This window comes from Falco naumanni, chromosome 1 (assembly GCF_017639655.2).
Source record: "Falco naumanni isolate bFalNau1 chromosome 1, bFalNau1.pat, whole genome shotgun sequence".
Lineage (NCBI taxonomy): Eukaryota > Metazoa > Chordata > Aves > Falconiformes > Falconidae > Falco > Falco naumanni.
Window position 1 is genome coordinate 47,476,671 of NC_054054.1, and position 21,893 is coordinate 47,498,563.

Here is a 21,893-nt window from a genome sequence, read left to right on the forward strand (position 1 = left end):
GGCATGTATTAAGTTAACTCTGTGTGACCTGTGACTCTGTCAGTGACACACACCATTTAAATCCATGCAAATGAAAACCTTGCCCATGCTGCAAGCAAATTCTTTGCTTTCCCCATGCTGCTCACATGGATCTGGAAACGTTCGATGAGTGAAGTCTTAGTGATGCATTTCAGCAATAATTCATATGCTATACATAATTTAGGACCTCGCTGCAGTCTCCCCCGTAACACACGTTGTACAGCATGTACACACAGGGCCAGACAACAGCTTTAAGGAGGCTCCAGGCATAATCCACAGTAAGAAGAAGTTTGATCCATCTCCAATTTGCACCTGCCAGATCATGAAGGGAGCTAATTGGATTAAAATACTGTAATTATCATTTCATTTATGTGTGGTAAAACCTTAGGGAAACATTCTAAATGGCAGAAAATTTGAGGATGCAGTGTCTGAAGTCTGCTTCTTAAAAGCCTAATGCTCTCTCCATCCTCCGTTGCCTGAGACTGGAGTTTTATTCCTAGGAAAAAGTGAGCTTGATGAGCAATGTGTTTGTAGCCGGTGTAGTGCACAGACCACAAAACACTGCTTGGTTTGATCACGGTTATATTTATCGAGGCTACTTAGATGCCTTTGGTATCATCAGTCCACAGTGACTGTGCCAAACTCTCCCTGCTGTCCCTATCCAGGAAAAATTAGTCTTAAAACACCCAAAAAGGACTTGACCCTGGAATCCAATGGACAGCTGGTTACAGAGTGACTATGAGTCCAGAGGAGTGGAAAGACCCTTTTCTTGGGCTACAGTAGCAGGCCCTGTTTCTTCTCCACAGGGAGACAGTCCCATGTTTTAGGGCCAAGAAGCTGCTCCTGGATGCCCCAAGGAGGGTTAAACGAGGAGCAGCACCCAGCCCCACTGACCCACCTCACAAGCAGGACACACATCCCCAGATGGGGCTGGAAAATCACCTGCCTCCCAGCACATCTCCTGGGACAGCATCCACCAGGTCCACGGCAGCCCAGCACTGCCACGCCCTGTGAAACAGCAGAGAACAGGGATGGCGTGATGCCTCTGTGCTGATGGCTGCCACCAAAGAGCAGGGAAACTACACGCACACTGTGGCATACAATCAATTTCAGAGTATAACGAAGCAGAATATAAGAAAGGCCAAAAATAATGCAAAGCCACCTCTCCTCACGCCCAGTGTGTGCTCCTTAGGGGAGATCATCATGCAGGGCAGCAGATTTGCTTAGCAGATTTACAAGCCAGACCTGGGCTTTCCCCAATCCTACACCAGTTGAAGACCTCATCTTGGATCAGGTATGATGCCACTCCTGTCAACCAGGTGGGTGCTCAACAGCGCATTCTGCATCAGAAGACATCTAATTAACTTCTGTATTTCTTCTGTGACACTAGTTCAGGAGTAAACAGTCACAGCCATGATGAGAAATAACATATAATGTTGCAATGCTCTTGTTTTCACAATAGCCTTAGGGTCTGCTCCAGTCTCCTGTGGAGCTGACATGGAGCTACTGATCAAGAACAACTTCAAGCCTCATTGAGCGGCCAGGCCTAAGCATGAGGCAATTTTACGTGTTCTTCAAGAGCAGAAAGGTGGCAACAGGAGAACAAATATTACCCTTGGCGGGGGGTGGGAGGAAACAAACTCCATTTTAAAGAGTATATTAACCCTTTACATCAGAACATGAGGCTTTAAAAAATCTAGTTTGTAATTCAGGCCCTACTCACGTCAACGGTGAAGCATGGGAGCACGCGAGGGCAGCTTTAGTAGCTGCCTCAGCACCTTCCTGTTGGCAGCCTGAAGCCTACTACTGACACACTTACCTGATCTCAAGGTTACAGTTTCTTTTTTGGGGCAGCCAACTCAATACACAATACATGGATCTGATTTTCAAAGGGCAAGCACCCCACCCAGTCTGGAAACTGGAGACTTTGTAAGACACATCCCATCAGACAGGCAAAAATCAATGCCTGCTCAGTCATTAGTCATTCTGGAAACCTCCGCCTTGGTGAGTCAGCTGAGGCGCCTGGCACACCTGGCAAGCTGGAAGGGAATCCGGTTTGGGGATTATTTTTTTTTCCCACCACCCCAAAGTTTCCGACCTAAGCTGCACAGGCAGCAGTCAGCCTCCCTGGGAAACTGCCTGGCAGGGAATGCAAGATGAAACCCATTTCTGGTCTCACCATGTCACATCCAACACGTCTAAAGAATATTTGGCTACTAAGTTCACTTACTCCATAAAAAGCAAACAAGCAAATCTCACCAAAGCCAGTTATGTGATGATCTTCTGTTAAATGCACAAGCCCAAGGGAAAGGAAAAAACATCTAAAAAGTAGAATTTGCTGTTACCAGTTTTTCGCTGGGGTACCTCCAAAAAGAGCAGCACCAAGGATAGCTGTGCAGAAACACATCAAACACAGCTGGTTCAGCTGGATCAGAAACAGCATTACCATTCACACAGTTCCTCCAACCTCAAAATCAGCCATGACAGATCTAGCCTACATTTCTATTCTCCACCCGGCCAACCCAGAAAATCATCAGATCTGCCCATTTCCAACAGGCATAGCTTGCTATGGACTGCAATGGAAAACTAAGCAAGATAGTTCTTGTTACTAGAACAACCATAACTGCTGTGGATGGATGCAACATGTAAATGTGTTTTACAACCATGAGTACTTACCGTTGAATTTCCTTGCCTTAGCTGGACACCATGCAAGAACTTCAACCTTCCCAGGTTTAGGCCACCAACACACCTCTGTATGCAGTCAGTGCATCCTCCCCAGGGGGAGGATCCACACATCAGCAACCATTTTACATCCCCACTCAACAAGCTTTTGCCAATTCTGTGTCTCACTCGTGCTATGAAAGTATGTTTGGTCTTTCAGGTCTCTGCACTTGAACAGTGTTGATCCCAACCTGACTTTACTACAAAAAACAAAACAGGTCAATGGAAATAAAACTTTCAACATTTAGCTGTTGAATGCATGCTAATCGTGATTTGTAACCATTGCATTTCCGTGAACCAAGGGGTATGACCTAGGTGCTTTGGAGAGGAGAGCAGCCCATCAGAACAACTGTTGCCTTAATTTCTTTGAGACACAATAGCAAGTCACCATTTCCACAGTACAGGAGCTTCTGATTGTCCAACAGAGCTGCCTAGGTGAGCACCAAAGCATACAAGCAAGCTGACAAAACCCTGAAAGGCAGGGGATCTCAAGACCTGGTGGCTCCTCAGCTCAGCATCACTACATTGAACCATTCAGTGGCAGAGCTGCTTGGGAACCGTGATGCAGCTGACTCTCCCCAACTGTGGATGGCTGCGGAGCCAAAGGGTGTAAAACTTTAATGCTCTGTTATTCTTAGAGATACCAGTGGCAGTGGTCTCCTGAGCTTTGCACTCACAAGTATACACTCACCATAAGGCAGCATCTGAGTTTTATAACACAGTTTTCCACCACCACTGGCTACAGTGAGCTCCATAGTCCTACCACAGTCCCTACCAGGATCAAGGGATCGTTTATTCATAGATGTGATGGTAGCCTGCAGGTCAGAGCTTCTTAGCTTGTGTTGTTTTGCCTCACCAATGACACTGGCTTGCTGGCTGCTGAGGGACACTTGAACAACTCGTTAAACATCATTCAGTCTTTAACACTGCTCATAAGCAACCCCACTCTTTGTGCTGTAGTGTAGTGTTTGTTTTTCCCTTTGGTTTTTAATGATCCATAGCATTTACTTGGCATTGTGACCTTACTCCCTCATCTCCTCGGAGGTTATCGGGGAGATCCCCAGGAGATTGCCTCCCCAGAGAGATACGTTTCTGTGATCACCCATGAAAGGTGCCTGCCTCTTGTGATAGGACAGGAAAGGAGGCAACATGCAACTGGGACATACGACAGCTAGAGCAAGACTCCTAGGGGTATGCTCCAAGCTGCACCAGACTTTGGCTATTTCACAGGAAGAGACCAGCAGAAAGACAAACCAGTCTGACCAAAGGGACATAGTTGGCCAACCCTGGTCCTCTGCGCTTCGGGAAAGGACACAGACGCGATGAGAGAGCTGCTGTCTGCCACCCCACAGAGGAATTTCACTTGTGGTGTGAACTGTCTGCCTGAGCACCACAGAACAGATCGCTCAAGGTTAAATTGGATTAAACTGTTACAACTCTACTTTCCCACGTGTGGTTTAAATTTAAACGCTATAAATTTCACGGTGAGTTATTAAAACCTTCTTGGCAAGGAGAACTCATGTCTGCAAGAAAACAATATTTCTCCAAGTTTGCAAACCGGCAGGGAGGTCTTAAGCCAAGTTAACGGTGCGCTTTGCAAGCGAAGGAGAAGGAAGAGCTGCGGCGGTGCCGGTGGGAGCGGCAGCCCTGCAGCCTGGCCCTGCTTCGCCGCCTCTGCCCGCACCAGGGCTTTGCTGCCAGCGCCGCAGCCCCACGGGCGCCGTGGGGACAGGAGCCCAGTGCCACGTGGCACGCCGGGGCGCCCCGGGCTGGGGACCTGGGTGTTTTGGTAAATACTCATTGGCGTAAATGAACAAACGAGGAAGCCTTACAACACCGTTATCTTCTGAGGAGTGCCAGCCTTTCAGCTCCTGGTGCCACCGGCATGCGGGGCTCTGTGCACGGGCAGGGGTCGGCGCCATGCCCAAGGCCTTCCCCTGCTGCTCGTGGGCCCGCTCCCCAAAGGGCCAAGGCAGGCAGCCGGCAAGCGCGGAGAGCGAACGGTGAAGGGAAAAGGCCGAGACCAAGTGCTCGTGGCCGGGCGAGCGAAGCGCAGGCCCTTCTGCCCGCCGGGAGCGGCCACGGAAGGCCGGCCGGCCCGCGGGAGGGGAGCGGAGCGGCCTCAGGCCCGTCCCGCCGCCCCGCGCTGCCGCCCGGAGCGACGAGCCGCCGAGCCAGCCGCCAGCAGGCGGGGACGCCGGCACAGCCCGGGTGGCTGAACACGCCTGGCAGCAAAAATGGATATATATATTTTTTTTTTTTTAATAAGACTGGAGGTTAACGGGACTGTAAAAGCCTGGAAGCTGCAGTATTGCAGGAACGGCACCCTGCCCCCCGCGGGCAGAAGCACGGCCCTCCCGCAGCCGGCGGCCCGCGCCCCGGCACTGCGCCCGGCGGCCGCACGGTGTCACACCGAGCCTGCGCCTGCCCGCCCCTGCCCGCCGCCGGTCTGCCTCTGCCAGCCCCTGCCCGCTTCCCGTCCCACTGCCAGACCCGGGCTGCTGCCAGCTCCTGCTGCCTCCGACCCACTGCCTGCCTGCCCGCAGCACCAGAAGCAGCTCTTTACAGGGCCAAACCTGCCACCTCCGTCCCCGGGGCTGACAGACAGAGCCCCGGGCCAGAGCCATGTGGTGGCGAGGGCAGCGGCAGCTGCATTTTGGCCCACGGAAGCTAGAAGTAAAAACCTGAATTGCTGCTTTCATCCCACCCGTGGAAGTGGCTCCCTCCATGGAAGGCTCAGCAGCTTCACGCTGCAGCTGGTGGTCCCCGCTGGGCTCACAAAGCATTGAAAAAGGGCTTGAACTTCACACTCGAGCAGTGAGCAGGGCCCCGCGGGGCTGCAGCTTCCCAGGCAGCTGGAAGCACGTGCACCTGGCCCGGCACCAGCTTTACCGCACAGAAGTTAAGCAGAGAAGGGACCAGGTACTCACCCCCTGCAAATTAGCTCCCACACAGCTCCAGCCCTTGACCTAGAAGGATGATTGACCCGGCCCAGCCGAAGCCCAGCGCTGGGACAGCAGGTAAAGCAGGCTTGTAGGTGAGAGCACTGTCTTCTCCCCACCCCGAGCTACTGGGCCATTAGAGGAGAAATTATGATTTGGCAGGAAGACTTGGAAAAAATAGCTCTGCTGCATTTTGAATATGCAACAGGGTTTTTTTTTTTTGTGGGAAGATGACTTTAGGACACCAGACCAAACCTTAAAAAAAGTTCAAAGGCCCCAGTGGAGAAACTACCTTGCATCGCCCCCCCAAAAAACAAACAAACAAACAAACAAACAAACAAAAAACCAAAACAATCAAACCCCAGCCTTGTAGCTGTGTGATTCAATGCCAGAGCAGCAGGTCACACCCCAGCAGAACAGGGGGACAAGGAGTTATCGGTGGGGTTGGAAAGGAAGGGAAATGTTCCAGCACATGGCAGACTGCATCACAAGGCAGAGGCTCCGCGCACCCAAAACACTGGAGAAGAGCAAGAAGCTGCAGCAGGAAACATACGCAGCAGCAATAACACGCTGACTTGGCAGCACAACCACCAGCTCCTGCGGGTCCGGGGCCACCCCAGTGGTGCTGTGCCAGCAGCTCCAGTGCCTGGGCATCCTCAGGAGGAGCTTGTGCTGGCACAGGCACCTCTTATGCTGCGAATCAGTGCAAGCAACATTTAGCACTGAGGGCTGGCGAAACGTGGAGATAAAATGTGTGTTTGGAATGAATAAAACAAGCCAACAAGGCATCCAGGAAATCCAGGCAGCCTGGGAAGCGGGAGATAGCCTGGATGTGCTTACACAGCCCAGGATCTGTGCAGCAAGCCTGTAAGATGCTTTGAGCAGCCAGGCAGAGCCAGCTATTACTAAGTGCAATTAACTGCTTCATTACCATCTCAGCAAAACAAATTAATCTCTGCAAATTTACCCAGAGAAGAAACTGATGTCCAGACACAAATATTGTCATCAAGGCTGCAGCTGTGACCCACACGCTCCAGCCCAGCATGGTGGCTCAGCTCCCCAGCCAGTCCCTGGGAGCAGATTTTAGGTGTCCTCTGCTCTTTTGGGCATTCTGACACCTCACCAGTGAGCCAGTGCTCAGCACCCTCATGAGCTGAGCCACCCCACGATGTCAGTAAATACCTGCCAAGCTGGAGCTGTAGACCCAGATGGGAGTGATGGAGACTAGTGTCGCAGCACTGTCAAAACTAGCCGGCTACAACAAGGTTTTTACCATCCCATACCAGGTTAACTTCAGTAAGTAGTTCCCACGCCTTGCCACAGCACAGCCACCAATCCCCCACAAGGTTTCAGAAGTTTATCTACTGTCCCTGCCGTTTCTTCAGCCTCTTCAGGTCAGTCCACCCTGCTCCTTCTCTCTGCTGCATCAGTATTCTCTCTTCTCCAGGCTCCTCTTCCAGCCAGCCTCTCCTCATCTGGGCCCCCTTCTACTCCCTGCTTCCCCCGGGCCTCTCCTCATCTCTCCTACATCCAGGGCACTCTCTCTCCCCTCCCTCTGCTTCTTCTGAGTCTCTCTTCATCCGGAACTCCTCTTTCATACCCCTTAGAGCTATTTAACTACTTAGCAGGAACCAGTCACAGCTGCACATCATCCATGTCAATCACCCCACTGCCTTCGAGGCAAGGCCACTGCTGCATGTTATCAATGTTAATCACCCCACTGCCTTCATTCCTCTACAGACAACAGCAAAATTTAGCCTTCAGAGGTCCACCTTGACCACTGGTGCCTATGCTTGATGTGTCCAGGAGATCTGGGAAGTTTTATCAAGCCAAATGAAAGCCAGAGATCACTTTTAAAATAAAAGCAGCCTGCCAAAGGCAAAGGGAACTTACACAGACTGATCACTGTCAGAGAACCAGGAGGAGCTGTGATTTTTGAGCTAGAGCTCAGAGCCACCACACGCCTCAATTTACATGGCATAACACCCTTCTTGTACAGCAGCATAGACATTTCCCACAAGCTTTTCCCTTCCCACCAGACACATCTCTAGAAAGTGAATAAATCCCTTTAGAGTAGGACGCTTAATTACATCTTCTGTTGTACCTCACCGCAATCAATGTCTGTGCAGGGCTGGCCACCGTGTTCCATGCCCAGCTCCTCAAGGCAAACAAGCTTCTTGTCCTGTGGCACAGGAACCAAGGCACAGAAAGGATTTTGAAGTCTGATGCAGCACTCCTAGAAGGGGCTGCAAAGACTGTACCTGTACCCCAAAATGACCAACCTAAAGTTCACGAGGAGCAGGAACACAACTCAGCAGCTCCTCAAATCCCAGCTTGCTGCCTCCCTCACCCGAGGCCCAGCTACAAGGGCTGGCTCAGCTGAGCAGCGGAGTTGCACTCAGCAGTTTTAAAGAAAAACGAAGTGGAAGGATTATTTCTTCTTTAACTGTAGTCTGGGTCTGGGAGAGCAGCGATTTTACACACCCAACCCTACTTGGTTCCCACGCATGTCATGCTGACGGCACCCACAGCCCAGCTTGGTCTTCTGCAGGGGTGATGCTTTCAGCATCACAGCAGCATTGATGAGCACTGCAGGAAATCACAGCCAGCTCACAAGGGCAGAACTGCTGCTGGCAAACTGAGGATTTCAGTTATTTAGCTGATTGTGAATTGCACATAGGGAGATTTTTGTGGTTGAGGATTTTCCTTCCTCTCATTTTGATGCTGGGCTCCCAAATGGCAATGTATTTCCCCCTGCTTCCTTCTTCCTTGTGTTTGACCCGTTACCTTTCTTTCCCTACTGCTTATAACGGTCCCATGCCAGTATGACTCCAGCCCCAACACAGTATTAACTCCAGAGTGAAATGGGGAGATGGGGAGTGCCAAGTGGCTTTGCCTGGGCTGCTGCATCTCTCCCGCATGTCAGCCCATGAAAAATCCCTCTTCTTGGTAATTCCTGAATTGATTTAGAAACTTGAGACCACCATGACCAGCACCGCCCCTGACCTCTGGCACAGGGCAGCCCCACTGAGCATTCATTTCTGCCTTAGTACCAACACAGGTGGCCACACTGCTGTGCCTGTAGGATGGCCCTGATGTAATGTTAAAAATTATCATAAGTAACCACAACTGTTAGTTCTCTCTTTCAACAGCTCATTACCCACATGAGAACTGGCATCTTCTTTCTGAGGTGGATTTGTTCAAGTTGGCTCAGTTTTTGGCCGCTGGTTCCCATTAGACACCCGCCAGCTAGGCAGAGGAGCCCTGCTTATCAGATTTGTGCACCCGGTGTAGGCATTTACAGGGTAGTCAACTGTGTGGGCAATTAGTCTTCTCTTTGATACATTCAATAGATTACAACGCTGAAGATTCCAGTCCCTTAGTCCTTTCCACAGCTTTTCCCTCAGAGCAAAATACACAGAAACGTTGGGTTTAGCAGTATGCTAGCTCAACACCTTCCCTCATTCAGCTACATCTTCCTTTTTGCCAGGTGCTTAAACCATTTTATAAAGATCACAAATAAAAGCAACCCTGCAGAGGCTCAGAGAGCCATCAGTGCTGAACCCCAGCAGCACACAGAGCAGCAATGAAGATACGATTTGGCAAGGTGCAATTTCCTCTGGCAGCTAACGCCGTGACAACATCTGAAGCTTGGGAGGGCACTGGAAAGCCTCCAGGAGTGGCATGCCAGGCAGAGAGGGTTTTATCAGACCGCGCTGGTATTCTCAATGGCTTCTGAGCTGTTGGTACTCAGAGGAAGCGCTTTTGTAATGCCTTGATTTAGGGTTAACGATTCTTCTGTTTAAAACCAAACTAATATTATTTAATGATAGGGCATTTATTCGCACTATGCAATTAGACCATATTATGAAAATTATTTGTTGTATGAATGGGAATTTGAGATTTTAAAAAGTGAACACTTTTTCTTACTACAGCAAGCACGCAGAAAATAGATTAAAAAGACAATCAATAGCAAAAAGACAACAGCCTCTTTCTGTCTCCCTCCACCTGCCAAGAACTAGTACTTCTGTTAACACTGGGTGGCAACATAGAAGTTAACACACCCAATGTGCTTGACTGGATTTTTCTCCAAGCTGCTTGAAAATACCCTCAATATAGAAGGTAAAGACAACACCTCATGTTCCCCTTGGCATTTGATTTTAGCAAAACAGTGGGGAAAAAAAAAACCAACCCCTTTGGGCTGTATCCCTTGGGCTGGCTCCTCCTCAGCTTCTCCCTTCAGCCTGGCCAGGGCTCAGCTGCTCCTGCTGAGCCAGATCCTGGGTCCCCACCACAGAGCTGCACCTGTGGGATCCTCCTTTCAGTGACTGAGGCTAGCTCTCTACTTTTATTTTTAGTAAGCACTCCCAAAAAGTTGCTTTCCAAGAACACCTTAAACCTTCAACACTTTACACCAGCCTGATTTTTGTTTTCTTTACTGCAGAAACTACTTTGTTCTTGTTCCAGTGTAAGACAAAAGTTACAAGGAGGCAGCATTTGAAAGCAAGACTGCATCTAAAACCTTCACTTTTCGTAACATGAGTTTGAGATGGACAGACACAGAAAACCAGCCACGTTTCAAATGCTGCCTACAGGAAAGAAACGTGGAAGTATTTTCCCTGACACTTTAGTCTTAACTCCAAATTTATTCCTTTAAAGAGAAAAAAAGTGAGAGAAAAAGTAGAAAGCAGAATGTGAGGAGCTAATGTGATGGAGAAAACCTCCTCTCAAGAGTACAGCTGGGCAAGGTTTTCCTACTTCGCTCTCCAAGCAAGGCTGATGTCCTGTCTTGAAACAAACTCAAAAATGCAGTAATTAGAGGCTATAAAATTGGTCACCATAGGAGTTTGTGGCAGCTTTATATTCTGTTCTAATACACATTGGTTGGATCTTCTTATTTGAACAGAGCTTCTTTACGTAGGGAGAAATTTCCTTAATTATTGTTTAAAATTAGGGGAGAGTTATTTCTAGACAAACATGAGTTACAAGCACTGGCTCAAGCCTTTTGTTTTTGTTCCCCACTAGAGACATTTTCCCCAGAGACCATCCATCCATACTACTCTTTCCACTAGCTAAAAGAAGTCCTCCTAGACAAAACCAGATGGTTCAGAGACCAGCATCCAGGACTTTTGAACTATTTGGGGTTCTGTTTGACAGTCAAGGGATCACAGGGTAGTTCCCTTTTAAATGTATTTATGAACTTGCAAAAGTGATTATTTTTCTGTTTATATCTTCAATTATTAATTTCCAGCTTTCTGCAGATAAGCCAAACTGAAATTAATTTTTTTTTTTTTTAAAAAAGAACAAACCAGAACAAACCATCCCCAACCCAGCAGGCTTTACTGCTACACAATAAACAGAAAAGCTGTTAAGAAAGCAACAATCACAAATGGTCTTGGCCAGAAAAAAATAATTATCTATCAGGTGCCTCAGAATGTGATCTCAGAGGCTCCTCAAACACAAAGGAAGATGGCACGGTACAAGTCATTTGTTAATATTAAGCCAGGGCAGTCTCACTGCTCTGAATGTTCCTGACAGTGACTTCTCACGATCAAGCCCAAGGCGGAGTCATCATCCCAGGCCCTGAAGGATGAGGGATGACTTTCTCCAAACTGCCTGTTTTCAGACATATCTTTTAAGAAAGATGGGTATTTTCAGCATGTTTTACAGGACAGCATAAGAAGTTGCCAGCAGAAACACTATTCAGGACTATTTCTTCTCAGCATCTTACCCTGTACTGACAAGCCCATTGGTTCTGCAGCCCAATTCCAGCTAAAAACCTGAACTATGGTCACTGCTGAAATATTACCTAGAAATCGGTCACCTCAAACACCTCCCCGCTGCTGTTTTATCTCTTTTTTTATTATTAACTCAGCAAATAAAGTCATGGCAGTAACAACATTTTATGGCCCTGTGAAGAACTGCAAAAATACGTAAGTAAGACTTTCTAGAGCAAGACATGAGTTTAGTGCTTGCTTAAGTGGCAGGAGTGGCTGGCATGGGGTTATTTTCAGAAAATAAAACTTCTGTAATGTCTGAGGTAGTTACAGGTAAATGCTGGCTGGCTCTGCTGCTCCCAGACACAGCGGTCCCTCGCACCCCGGGCTGTGTCAGCCACCTCATGCTCATGAGAAAGAGCAGACGGCAGCATCACTCAGCAGCTGGGCACGAGCAACAGCCCCATGTGCAGGTGCCTAGTGCCCAGGGGCACACACAGCCCCCCCTCAGTGAGGCTCTGGAGCCTGGGCAGCAGCATGCAGGAAGCCCGGAGGCCCCACAGCTGGCTGCATCACTCCAGGGGCACAAGTTTCTCTTTTGCAGACAAGCTCAGTCGGAGCCCTAACAGGCTGGTGGTTCTTTGCAGAGAGAAAAAATGAGAAGCAAATCGACTTCATACCTTTGAGTGAAACATGAGGGAAAATCATGCGTTACACTTCAGAGCCTTCATGTTTAGTGAAAACAAGAAATGAAATGAGTTCATGAAAGACTAATTGCCCAGTTTGTTTTATGCATGAGCCCCAGCATTCCTAGCACATGCGATTACAGCTTGTTTTCAAAGAGACCAATTATTTCATTAGAACATCATCTTCACACTTCCCCGTTTGCTATAACAGGTCTTCTCTTCATCCTTCTGGGCTGAATATTCTGCCATTTTTTTGGTTTAAGAGCAATGAAAAGAGCTGAATGAAAAAAAATAGTCTTTGCAGCATCTATAATTTACTAACAGCTATTAAGACCTGGGATTTATTATCTGCCTTTTCTCCTCCACAAAGTAAAGAAATACTGGCAAGACTTTAAACACCTCAGTGCTAGTCCCACGGCAGCACAGGCAGCCAGGAGGGACCTGTGTGGCAGGATGCTCTTGCAGGTACAAGGACACCAAATGAGGGTTAGAAATGAGCCTGTGCCTGGGAACATGAAGGGCAAGATCAGGAAGCAATAGGGATGAAAGCTCCTTGAATTGTCTATATTGCATCTAATATTTCGTTATCTGTAAGATATGCAAGGAGGCTACGTAAGACATCTAGACACAGCACAAATGGAAAGCTGGGTGATGGGGTGGGGTAAAAGGTGAAAGAAGGGAAAGGAAAACAGCTAAGGAGCCCTCAAAAGCAATCAGAAGGATGCCCACAGAGATTTCTGCCAGACAAGCAACAGAAATAAAGCATAATTCAGTAAAATATTATCATCAGAATACAGAGTTCACAGTAAGCATCTGACTCTGCAGCATAAATCCTCATTACAAATAAAGATGTTTGAGCAACCACAATCCCTCCTATGAACCAGAAAGCAGAAGCCTCTGTGCCTGCCTGTGCAGGAACAGAGTGCTGCAGTCTTGGCACTTGGTGGAGAGATGCTATCAGGGGTTGCCACGGAAACAGGAGGATGCAGACCCAGCAGCCTTGACTTTGCATAAACTGACAGCGAGTTCAGCTGGGCACTGGTGGTTTCCTCCAGCTCCCAGGCAGAATTGTGATGGGGCTGCACTAGAAGCAGGAGACTTGACTGTACAACTTCCACCACCCACCTTTCGCGTCCCCTCACCCGTGTACAGGCACAACCACACGTGCATGCACCCCGATTTCCTCCTCCTTCCCAGATTAGGCAACAGACACAAAGGTTATTTTCCTCTCCTATCTCTTCCATCCAGGTTCTTCCTCACTGAGCTGCTCCGTGTGACAGCTCTCAAGTATTTTTAACTTTTCTGGACAGGGGTGTTCTCTGGAGCACCTCTTTTTTATTGAGGTTCTTTTCATTGCAGAGGGAGCTGTGATATCCCACCTCCTTTTACAAGCAAGAAACGCTGTACAATTTGTACAGATTTAGAACTGGTAACTTCAAAGTTTATTGTAATAATTTTTTTTCTGATAACAGCCTTGACTCAGAGAGAACCTGTCATACAGAAGAGCCCAACACCAGCTGAATTACTGCCGCCTATGGCAATGCTGCTCTTACCTTATTATCCTGTATCGCTCTTGTTGTGGTATCCCCAACAGGAAAACCGCTGTGGAACACATCATTGTGGTTTAGAGAAAAGACATCCCCCTTTTCCCTCAAAACCCTGAGAAGATTTAAGTTTAATTTAAGAAGCCCCTTTAGGATAAATTCCTACTGTTCATTTATTTATGCACACCTTAAGGCAGCATTATTTGCCCATAAATATTACATACGTTAATTCAAATGCCATCTTAAACTTGTGTGCAGGCCTCCCATAAAATTTTCCTGTTGTTGCACCACTGAAGCCGAGATCCTAGTGTCATACAGATGCAACATGTTTTTTCCTCAAGTGAAATGGCATCCCAGAGCCATGCATTAAGTCCTCTGGAAAATAAAGTTAATTTTCATAAAACCTCCAACAGTTATATCTCATACAAGGAGTAGCACAAATCAGTACTGGGCATTTATGATTCTCAGCTGTGCAGGTAGATCCAAGGAGCACTGTTTTCATTGCAGACTTGCATCCCCCCCCCCCCCCCCGAAAAGATTATTCAAAAAGATGTGACAGGGGCAGATCAAATATGCCTAATGTGTGAAGTGGCCATTGACACAAGATGTTCTGGGAAGGGAGATTTTCAGCTGGTGGCAAGAGAGAGCACAAGGCAATATTAAGTGACAGGCTAGTATACCAGTCTTGATTTACAACCCCTTCTCTGTACAGGAAACTTCCATTTTCAAATTTAAACTCATTTCTTTCATGTTATTTGCAAAGTGAGAAAGACTTAAGGCCAGTTTGCCAGGGTGGCAGCTGTCACTCCACGTAAACAGACCCCAAAATGAAAGAGCAAACCAGCACATGGAAGTAGAAAGTCCTGACACTTTAATTATCTGAAGAGATTACAAGATGAAAGTCTTCCTTGAGGCAAATGTATATTAGTATTGATATAGTCATTGTGCTTTTCAGTAAGAGAAATAGGAGTCTGTATTTACATAAGAAACTATAGTGTCTGAGATCTTTAAATATCATATTTATGGAAATGATTCTGAATTACAGCATTTACAAAATAAAAACAAGCTTGAATAAATATTCAGTCCTTTAAATAAGGTTTTTTTTTTTCACAGAAGCAACTTTTGTGCATATTTATTTCACAATTGAAGTTTGTTGTATTTTTATCCTATAAAAGATGCATTAAATTTGATTTTTTTTCTTCTAAAAATAAAACTGCAATAATCATTGCAATGTGAAGCCTGAGATTTAAGCCTGAATAAGTATCATCACTTGTACCACACTACCCACCTCCCACCAATCGCCCAACCCCATGCCTCTTTCCAAACTCTGGTGAATGCTGACACTCCAGCTCAAGAATTCCATGGGAAGGATTTCAGGGAAATAATATTAAAAAAAAAAATAAGGTGAAGACTACACATCATAGCTGACATCGTCTACACACAGCATCATAAGGCTTGTCATATCAACTAAGCGAAGGAGTTTCATCTGATTCAAAACGACAGTAGTGCCAAACTGTTGTACCCTTAATATGGCTCATTAGCGCTGAACATTAAACCGCTTAAAGGGAATGTCCCTGTTCGTTCCCCCCCCCCCCCCCAATAATATTAAAAAAAAACAAAAACCACTGGCCAGTTTTGCTTTATCATTTTGAATGACAACCTTTCTTGAGCATGATACCGCAAACAACTTCCTCATCCTTTTTTGTATTTATCACTTTGAAACACAGCGTGTAACACTGCGAGTCAGGAAAGGGGCTACAGCGAAGAGCTCTTGATCTCGTTTCCTCTGTAACCACAGCACACACTGTCTTGCTTTTCATGTGGCTAACTCAAAGCATGCCCAAACGCCTTTGAAACCTCAGTGCTTAGGGAGCTCTTACTGCAAATAGTTTGTGCAAGATCATAGCATGAATCCATGTGAGTCTTATTTCTTTCCGCTCCAAGTGGAGATAAAAATTAATCCCTGGTGTTTCAAATAAATACAAATGTCTTCCGAGTTGTTAGCATGAGTGAAGTAACAGTATGCAATATTTTACAGTTACTCTGCCAAATGTGGACAGCAAGTACCCTTCCCTGGTTGACCATTCTCTAGGACCTTTTGAATATATCATTATATATTTGCCTTTTAAAAACGATCTAAAAAACCTCAGCATTGGCAAAACAGTTTGTCACATCTACTGAATTTTGCTGCTAAACTTTCCAAAATATGCATTTTCAATATTAATTCATTTGGTAACCATTTCCTCTGAAGTTTGTTAAGTTTTAAATGCTGATATAGAAACCAAGGTTGTGTCAGACTTTTATTAACAGGATTTAGCATAAGTGATGCAGGTTATAAATACTTCCAGAACTCCAAAATATGGAACTGGAAGTTGTAAAACTTAATTTCTAGAAGACAACTTGGAGTTATTGCTCTGCTCGGTAAATGAAAGGCAACAGAAATACACTGCTTCAGGACCTTCAGTGCATCCTATGTGATTCACAGAAAATTTTGCTTTTGTAAATATCAAATATGGATTGGAAATAATTTTGCTTTAATTAATCCTAGCATAGGTAGCAAAAAACTAGTAATGGGAAAGTTAAACTGCAGCAGGAGGGAGAGCGCTGATATCCACAGCCATGCTGGTATTCTAGTGAGCACAGAAGTGTCCGAGCTTTGGGACTGATTTGCTGGGATGGACTAGTTAACTGGCTACTCTGTTCCTAGCATGTAAGATAAGCAGCAGTGCTTGTTCATTCTCGGAGCCCTATTTCCTTCCACACAGTGCATTTGTTCTGTATATGGCATTGTAACATTAATGTTATAAATTTATGGAAGACAGTACTGTAGCCTTAGAACTACAGACTCTTCATACTTCCCTTTAGCAGCTTAGTAAAATGCAATAAAAACTGTCTGTACAAAATTTGTAATAATGGATGTCAAAGCCTACATGCCCTCACGGGGTCCCTCTTTCAAGTTAATTCTTGGCTTGGTCAAATATTATCAGTCCATGTAAGACTCCAGAAGACACACCAGTAGTTTAATATGTCAGATACCAGCTTTGTCACTATAGAAAGGAGTGACATGGAACATATAACAGTGAGTGCAAACACGGACAGGCTTCATCTGACCATAACGAGGTAATGGAGCAGAGTGGGAGGAACAGCGGGAACAGAAGATCTGGAAAACAAGAGGGAGATTTCACTTTAGTTCCTTTGAAAGAACTCGATGGGACAAAATTGATGTCAAGAGAAGAGAGAGAAAATTTTACACGCTGGGCTTTTGTGTATTGGCAATACCACCCTCAGCACAGCAAATGAAAGCCTGTCGCAGGCAACTCATAGCCGAGTGACCAATGAATGTGACTGTGCCTTGTCTCTTTGGTGCGGGTGCCCAAGCACTGACATCAGCCAAGGGCAGGCCCGTCTAGCTCTGCGGGTCACAGGGAAGGCAGGCAGCTCCACCAGAGATGAAAAGAAGCATCTCTCTCCCCTTTTTAAAGACAGACTAGGGGAATATTTGTGACTATCTCCAAAGTTCCTACTCTGCCAAGTACGCTACAAAGTTAGCAAAAATAGCTTCTGTCCCCTCTTCCTTTTTAACTTGTACACCAGCAAGCAACCAAGCGGAGTGGGATTGCAGATTTCTGGCTTCCTGAGGCACATGACTGCATTCTGCTCCCTCACTCCCTCTTCCTCCCCCACAAACTTTCAAAGCAGCAGCCCTACGCACCGCAGTCATCCTTTTAGAATTGCTTTTAGAAAGAAAGCAAAGGGACACACCATCCCTGCAGCTGAGCTGTGCATCACCCCTCACAGCGCAGGCTGCTGCTGCAGCTTGTTAAAGCTTACAGCAGTGTCTGGAGCAACTCGGGATTTGGGGTATTGGTTCCGGGATCTCAACAGTGAGTTCTGCTTTAGCAGACAAATGTTTATTGCTGTAGAGTAGTCATGACTCTCCCTTCCACTTTCTAAACGTAAGCTGAGCAGTTGACAGCCAAGACATACAAAACCACTTGTGATTTGAAAACCCTGGCCAAGTGCACACATTGTGTTGTGCAGCTGAGTTTGTGTACACGTGAATTTTTTTTTCTCTTTGGCGGCTTGTTTCTCACATGTTTGACTGAGTCATTACCTTGCCACAGCTCCGACAGTGGTGTTTCCTGCGAATGACTGTGAAAGGAGCCTTGCACGCAGTGCAGTAACTGCAGACTTCATCTGGAACCCAGTCAGGAGGATCTGTCAGAAACACAGCAACAAAAGGGAACATAAATCAAAAGGGAATAAAAACAAACATGCAATTACCAGATCCTCAAGGGAGTAGGGAGAGTAAAACATAACAGCAGCTGCTTTCATCCGAGTTCCTCAAAGTGCTTTGCGAACAGGCAACTAGGTGAGTTCAGGATGCCTGGGAGGGCTCAACACCCCCTTCTCTGCCCAGCCCTCCCTTCGGGCAAAGCACAGCAAGCACTGAAACGTGCTGTTTGGGACTCAAAGCACAGCAGCTTGGGACTCAACATGAAATATATCCGGTTCAAATGAAAGTGGCAGAGAAAAGGAGATAAGCAACATGAAATATGAAGACAAGAGACTACTAAAGTCGAGCTGGATCACAGGTGGTTTTGGTCAGCGCAACCAGTCATCAATACAAGCTTAGAGCAGAGACCATTCCCAGCCTCTTCAGCCCTCCCTCAGAAAGGCTGACTGCTTTTCTGCAATTAGGCAAGCAACTCTACACATAATAAACTCGAAGCCTGATTACTGTCTGCTACACTATTACGACTCAATGGAATTCACCAGCAACTACAGTAAAACCACAAAATCAGGTGTACAAGACTTAGCAGAGAGAAAAGTCTACTGTTATCCCAAATAGCATGTTTCAGTTGTTTATTTCTCCAGTGAGCTCTCTAGCCTCTCATAAAAGCCAAGCAGGGAAATGATTCTGTTTTGGCAAAGCAAAAAGTATTAGGCTCACTTTTGCTTCTGCTAGTGAAGGGCTGACATGACCTCAGAGAATCTAAAATTACCAGTGTAGAAATGTTGTAGCTGATTGCTTAAATAAGTTGTTAAAAATCTAATGAAGGGCAAAGCAGTTCTATCCGGAAAGAATCCATGGACACAGTAAACATGAACTGCTGGACATATTTATCCAGGTTCCCTGCATGCAGCTTTTCTCCAAGTATTATTTACAGTATACAACCCATGCAATTGCTGATTTATAAGCCTGGCAAGCAAGATGCTTGCCTCAAGGAGCATATTATCCAACAACAGAATATATGGTGCAGTTAATGCAGAGGTCAAGAGGGCTACAGCTACAGGCAGAAAGAAGATAATTAAATGAAAAATCCACTACATTGTTCAAACATAACCATGACCAGTTTTCATGTGTTTGTCACATGGCAACATTTGTCAAATTGAAAATAAAAAGGATACAGCATTCAATGCAGGAAATGTTCAAAAAGCAGATTAATAAAGATAACTTTAAATCTTGACTCAGCTTTTACAGGCTCCTCTATTTTGGAAGTTAAAACTAGTTAAGGAAGCAATTGTTCACTTAATGAACAAACTGGTCTAATAAAGGTCACAGCTACAGGGACAGCAACCGAAAAGTCTGTGTGCAGAGAAATGACCGATGTGGTGAAAACAAGGAGACTGCATATAGCAGCCTTCACCCCATCCTTGGGAACAGTTCACCAGAAAATGTTCTGTGGGACACAAGGCTACAAATTCCTACCTCAAAGGCAGGCTTTCCTTCAGCAGCAGGGAGATGCAGGACTGCCAGCTTAAGGCAAAGCATTAATAGCAATGAAATCAAGATATTTTCCTTTCCAATTATTCTCCTTCTCTGCAACCTCCCTAGCTATTACATGTAACTTGCCCAAAGAAACTTACTCCTAATACCAGTCTATAATGTCAGTTTTGAAGGCTTCCTATCACTTTCACAGGAATTTCTGATCTGAAGCCATGGCAAGTCTGACTATGTTGGAGCAGCATGCCCATGTTCTCCATCCAGGAGGTCCCCTGGATTACTCACATATATTCCAAACAAAATAATTAAGCCAATAATGACATTCCTGTTTAAAACTTGCCATTAGATGACATAGCCTTGATTATGTTTTCAGGGATTGAACTATCCCATTGATTCTCACTAATTTTAGAAACAGGAAAATTTACAATGTTATTCAAGCTCTGTGCCACCAGGTCTCCTACCAAATGAACGTGGAGCTGGTAGAAGCAGGTTTGGCAAGATGCCCACTTTCCTGCCAATGCTTTATCAACTGTGTTATAATGTGGGCTACCACGTTCAGCTAGTTACTAATTTTAACACTCCCAGAAAAGCCACAAAACACAGGCCCCCTTTGTACAAACAGCAGCATGTCAATATGAACTGCAACTTCTGCAGCAGCTAGTACCTCCTTCCCTTAGATCACGATTAGTCCAGGCATGTTCTAAGTCAACACAACCGCATCACAAAAACTGTGGAGCCCTTCAACAGAAAAAAGCTTTGTTAACAGGTGTTTACCATTTGAGTTTTGCTTTATGTATTTTTGTCTGTTGTTATCCTTGAAGTGCAATGTTAAAAAAGTTTTTTAATTGCACTTGTATGGATTTGCCTCCAGTGCGAAAATAAACATTGCAAAAAAAAAGTCCTCAACCATAACAGCAAGTTTATTTTGACAAATAATGTCCTTATAAACTTGTAATAATCAGATGATCTATAGTTCATGGTTACAGAATTATTTGACTGCCAGATGAATTCATCTGCAAACTTGGCTTTTATAACTGCGTAAGAAAATAAATCACAACTTAGTGAGACTCAATGTACAGGAAGAGTATAACCCTCTCTACAGAATGTTCTCCCACACTGGAGAGACTCTTTCTACCTCCACACTGGTGTCACATCAGCTGATTGACTACATAAACACATCAGTAGAGTGAGCTAAAGGGCACGTTTTCCCCGGACAGTGGCTCAACAGCAGTAAGGCTCTCTGACAGGGCCACATGGCCAGCCCCATGCCCCATGGCTTCTGGATTTTAGTGCCCCTCTAACATGCCAACTGCTTGCACCAAGATCTGCTGCACTGCAGCACACCCCCAAATAGTAACACTTTGTTACGTAATGGCTTTTAACATTCAAAATGCTGTACAAACATTAATTGCTTTAATCCTCATCACCCAGCTACAGCCTGTAAGCGTGTGAGGAAAAACCAGGAGAGAAATGTCTTGCCCAAAATTACACAGTGGTACAGCCTTAAAATAACATCAAAATAAGAAACCTGGGGCCATTAGCCCTATGCCTTTGCTTCCAGTTGTGACCGAAAAAAGTCCTTATACTGAAACACAAACACAGAGGCTCTGTCTTGAGAGTATGCACTTTGAGATTAAATGCAGGCTTGGATTGGAGCCCAATTGCTCACACTGGCAGGAAGGATGAAGCCCTCAATGACTCTGTCTCTCTGAGCCCATGCAAGCCCCAGTGGCAACAGGATCACACCCCTAGGTCCCCTTCACAAGCCTCATCTCACTCAACCTTGGGAGCAGCCTTTCTGACTTACATATATTAACGATTGAGTCATCAGGCTTTTTATAGAACAAGTTTTTGAAATATTCTCTGAAGAACAGTCTCAAGAGGGGATAAAGCTTCAAGATGAGGAGCAGAGTCAGTTATACAAATTAACCCCCTAGCATGAGCCTGAAGATGTGCTGGAAGCCAGGCAGCAGCACCGCACCCACAGGCTTTTTATGTTACAATCCTTCTCTGGACTACGCTGCTCCATTAGCTCTGCATGCAGCAGCAAATGGAAACATCCCGCCTCTAAAGCACTATCTGCCTGTGCTTCGGGGATTAGTACAGGGAATGGAGGGGAAAACCTTGTTCCTGGGCTAATTGGCCCACTGCTTTATCATGCAATGAGAGTCAAGAGAAGTCTGTTGGGAAACAGATGAAGACCACAGCACAAACATCAAAGAGGAGGAGGAAGGGAGGGAAGGGATTAACGAGAAAGACTACAGGAATGAATTTTAGAGGAAAACATTAAAAGCACGTACAGAAAAAAGAAGAAAAACCAGTAAGAAACAAGTTTAGAGAAAGGAAAAGGCACAAGATAAAAGTAAATGGCATGAAGACTGAAAAAGACATTTAAAGAGGAGAAGCAGTATTCTCAGCTTTTAACTATTGAAGAATCTTGTATTACAATCTCTCAAATAATGAAATTTTATGGTGGTCTTATTTTTTTTTTATGCTGTAGCTTTCAGAATTCACCGTTACATGTCTATGCAACCTCC

The 21,893-nt window shown here is 45.7% G+C and overlaps 1 protein-coding gene across 4 annotated transcripts in view; it reads right to left on the reverse strand.

Annotated features, from left to right (window-relative positions):
• Positions 1-14,482: 14,482 nt before the first annotated feature.
• The window catches only part of ZFYVE28 (zinc finger FYVE-type containing 28), a 164,788-nt gene continuing 157,377 nt past the window's right edge, over positions 14,483-21,893 (reverse strand). For all 4 annotated transcript variants that reach the window (XM_040592482.1, XM_040592476.1, XM_040592469.1 and 1 more), the window contains 2 exons: positions 17,743-17,846; positions 14,483-16,788 (listed from right to left, as the gene is read on the reverse strand). In XM_040592482.1, coding sequence (XP_040448416.1) covers positions 16,657-16,788; positions 17,743-17,846 — 236 coding nt within the window. In that variant the 3' untranslated portion in view covers positions 14,483-16,656. The remainder of the gene's footprint in view (positions 16,789-17,742; positions 17,847-21,893) is intronic.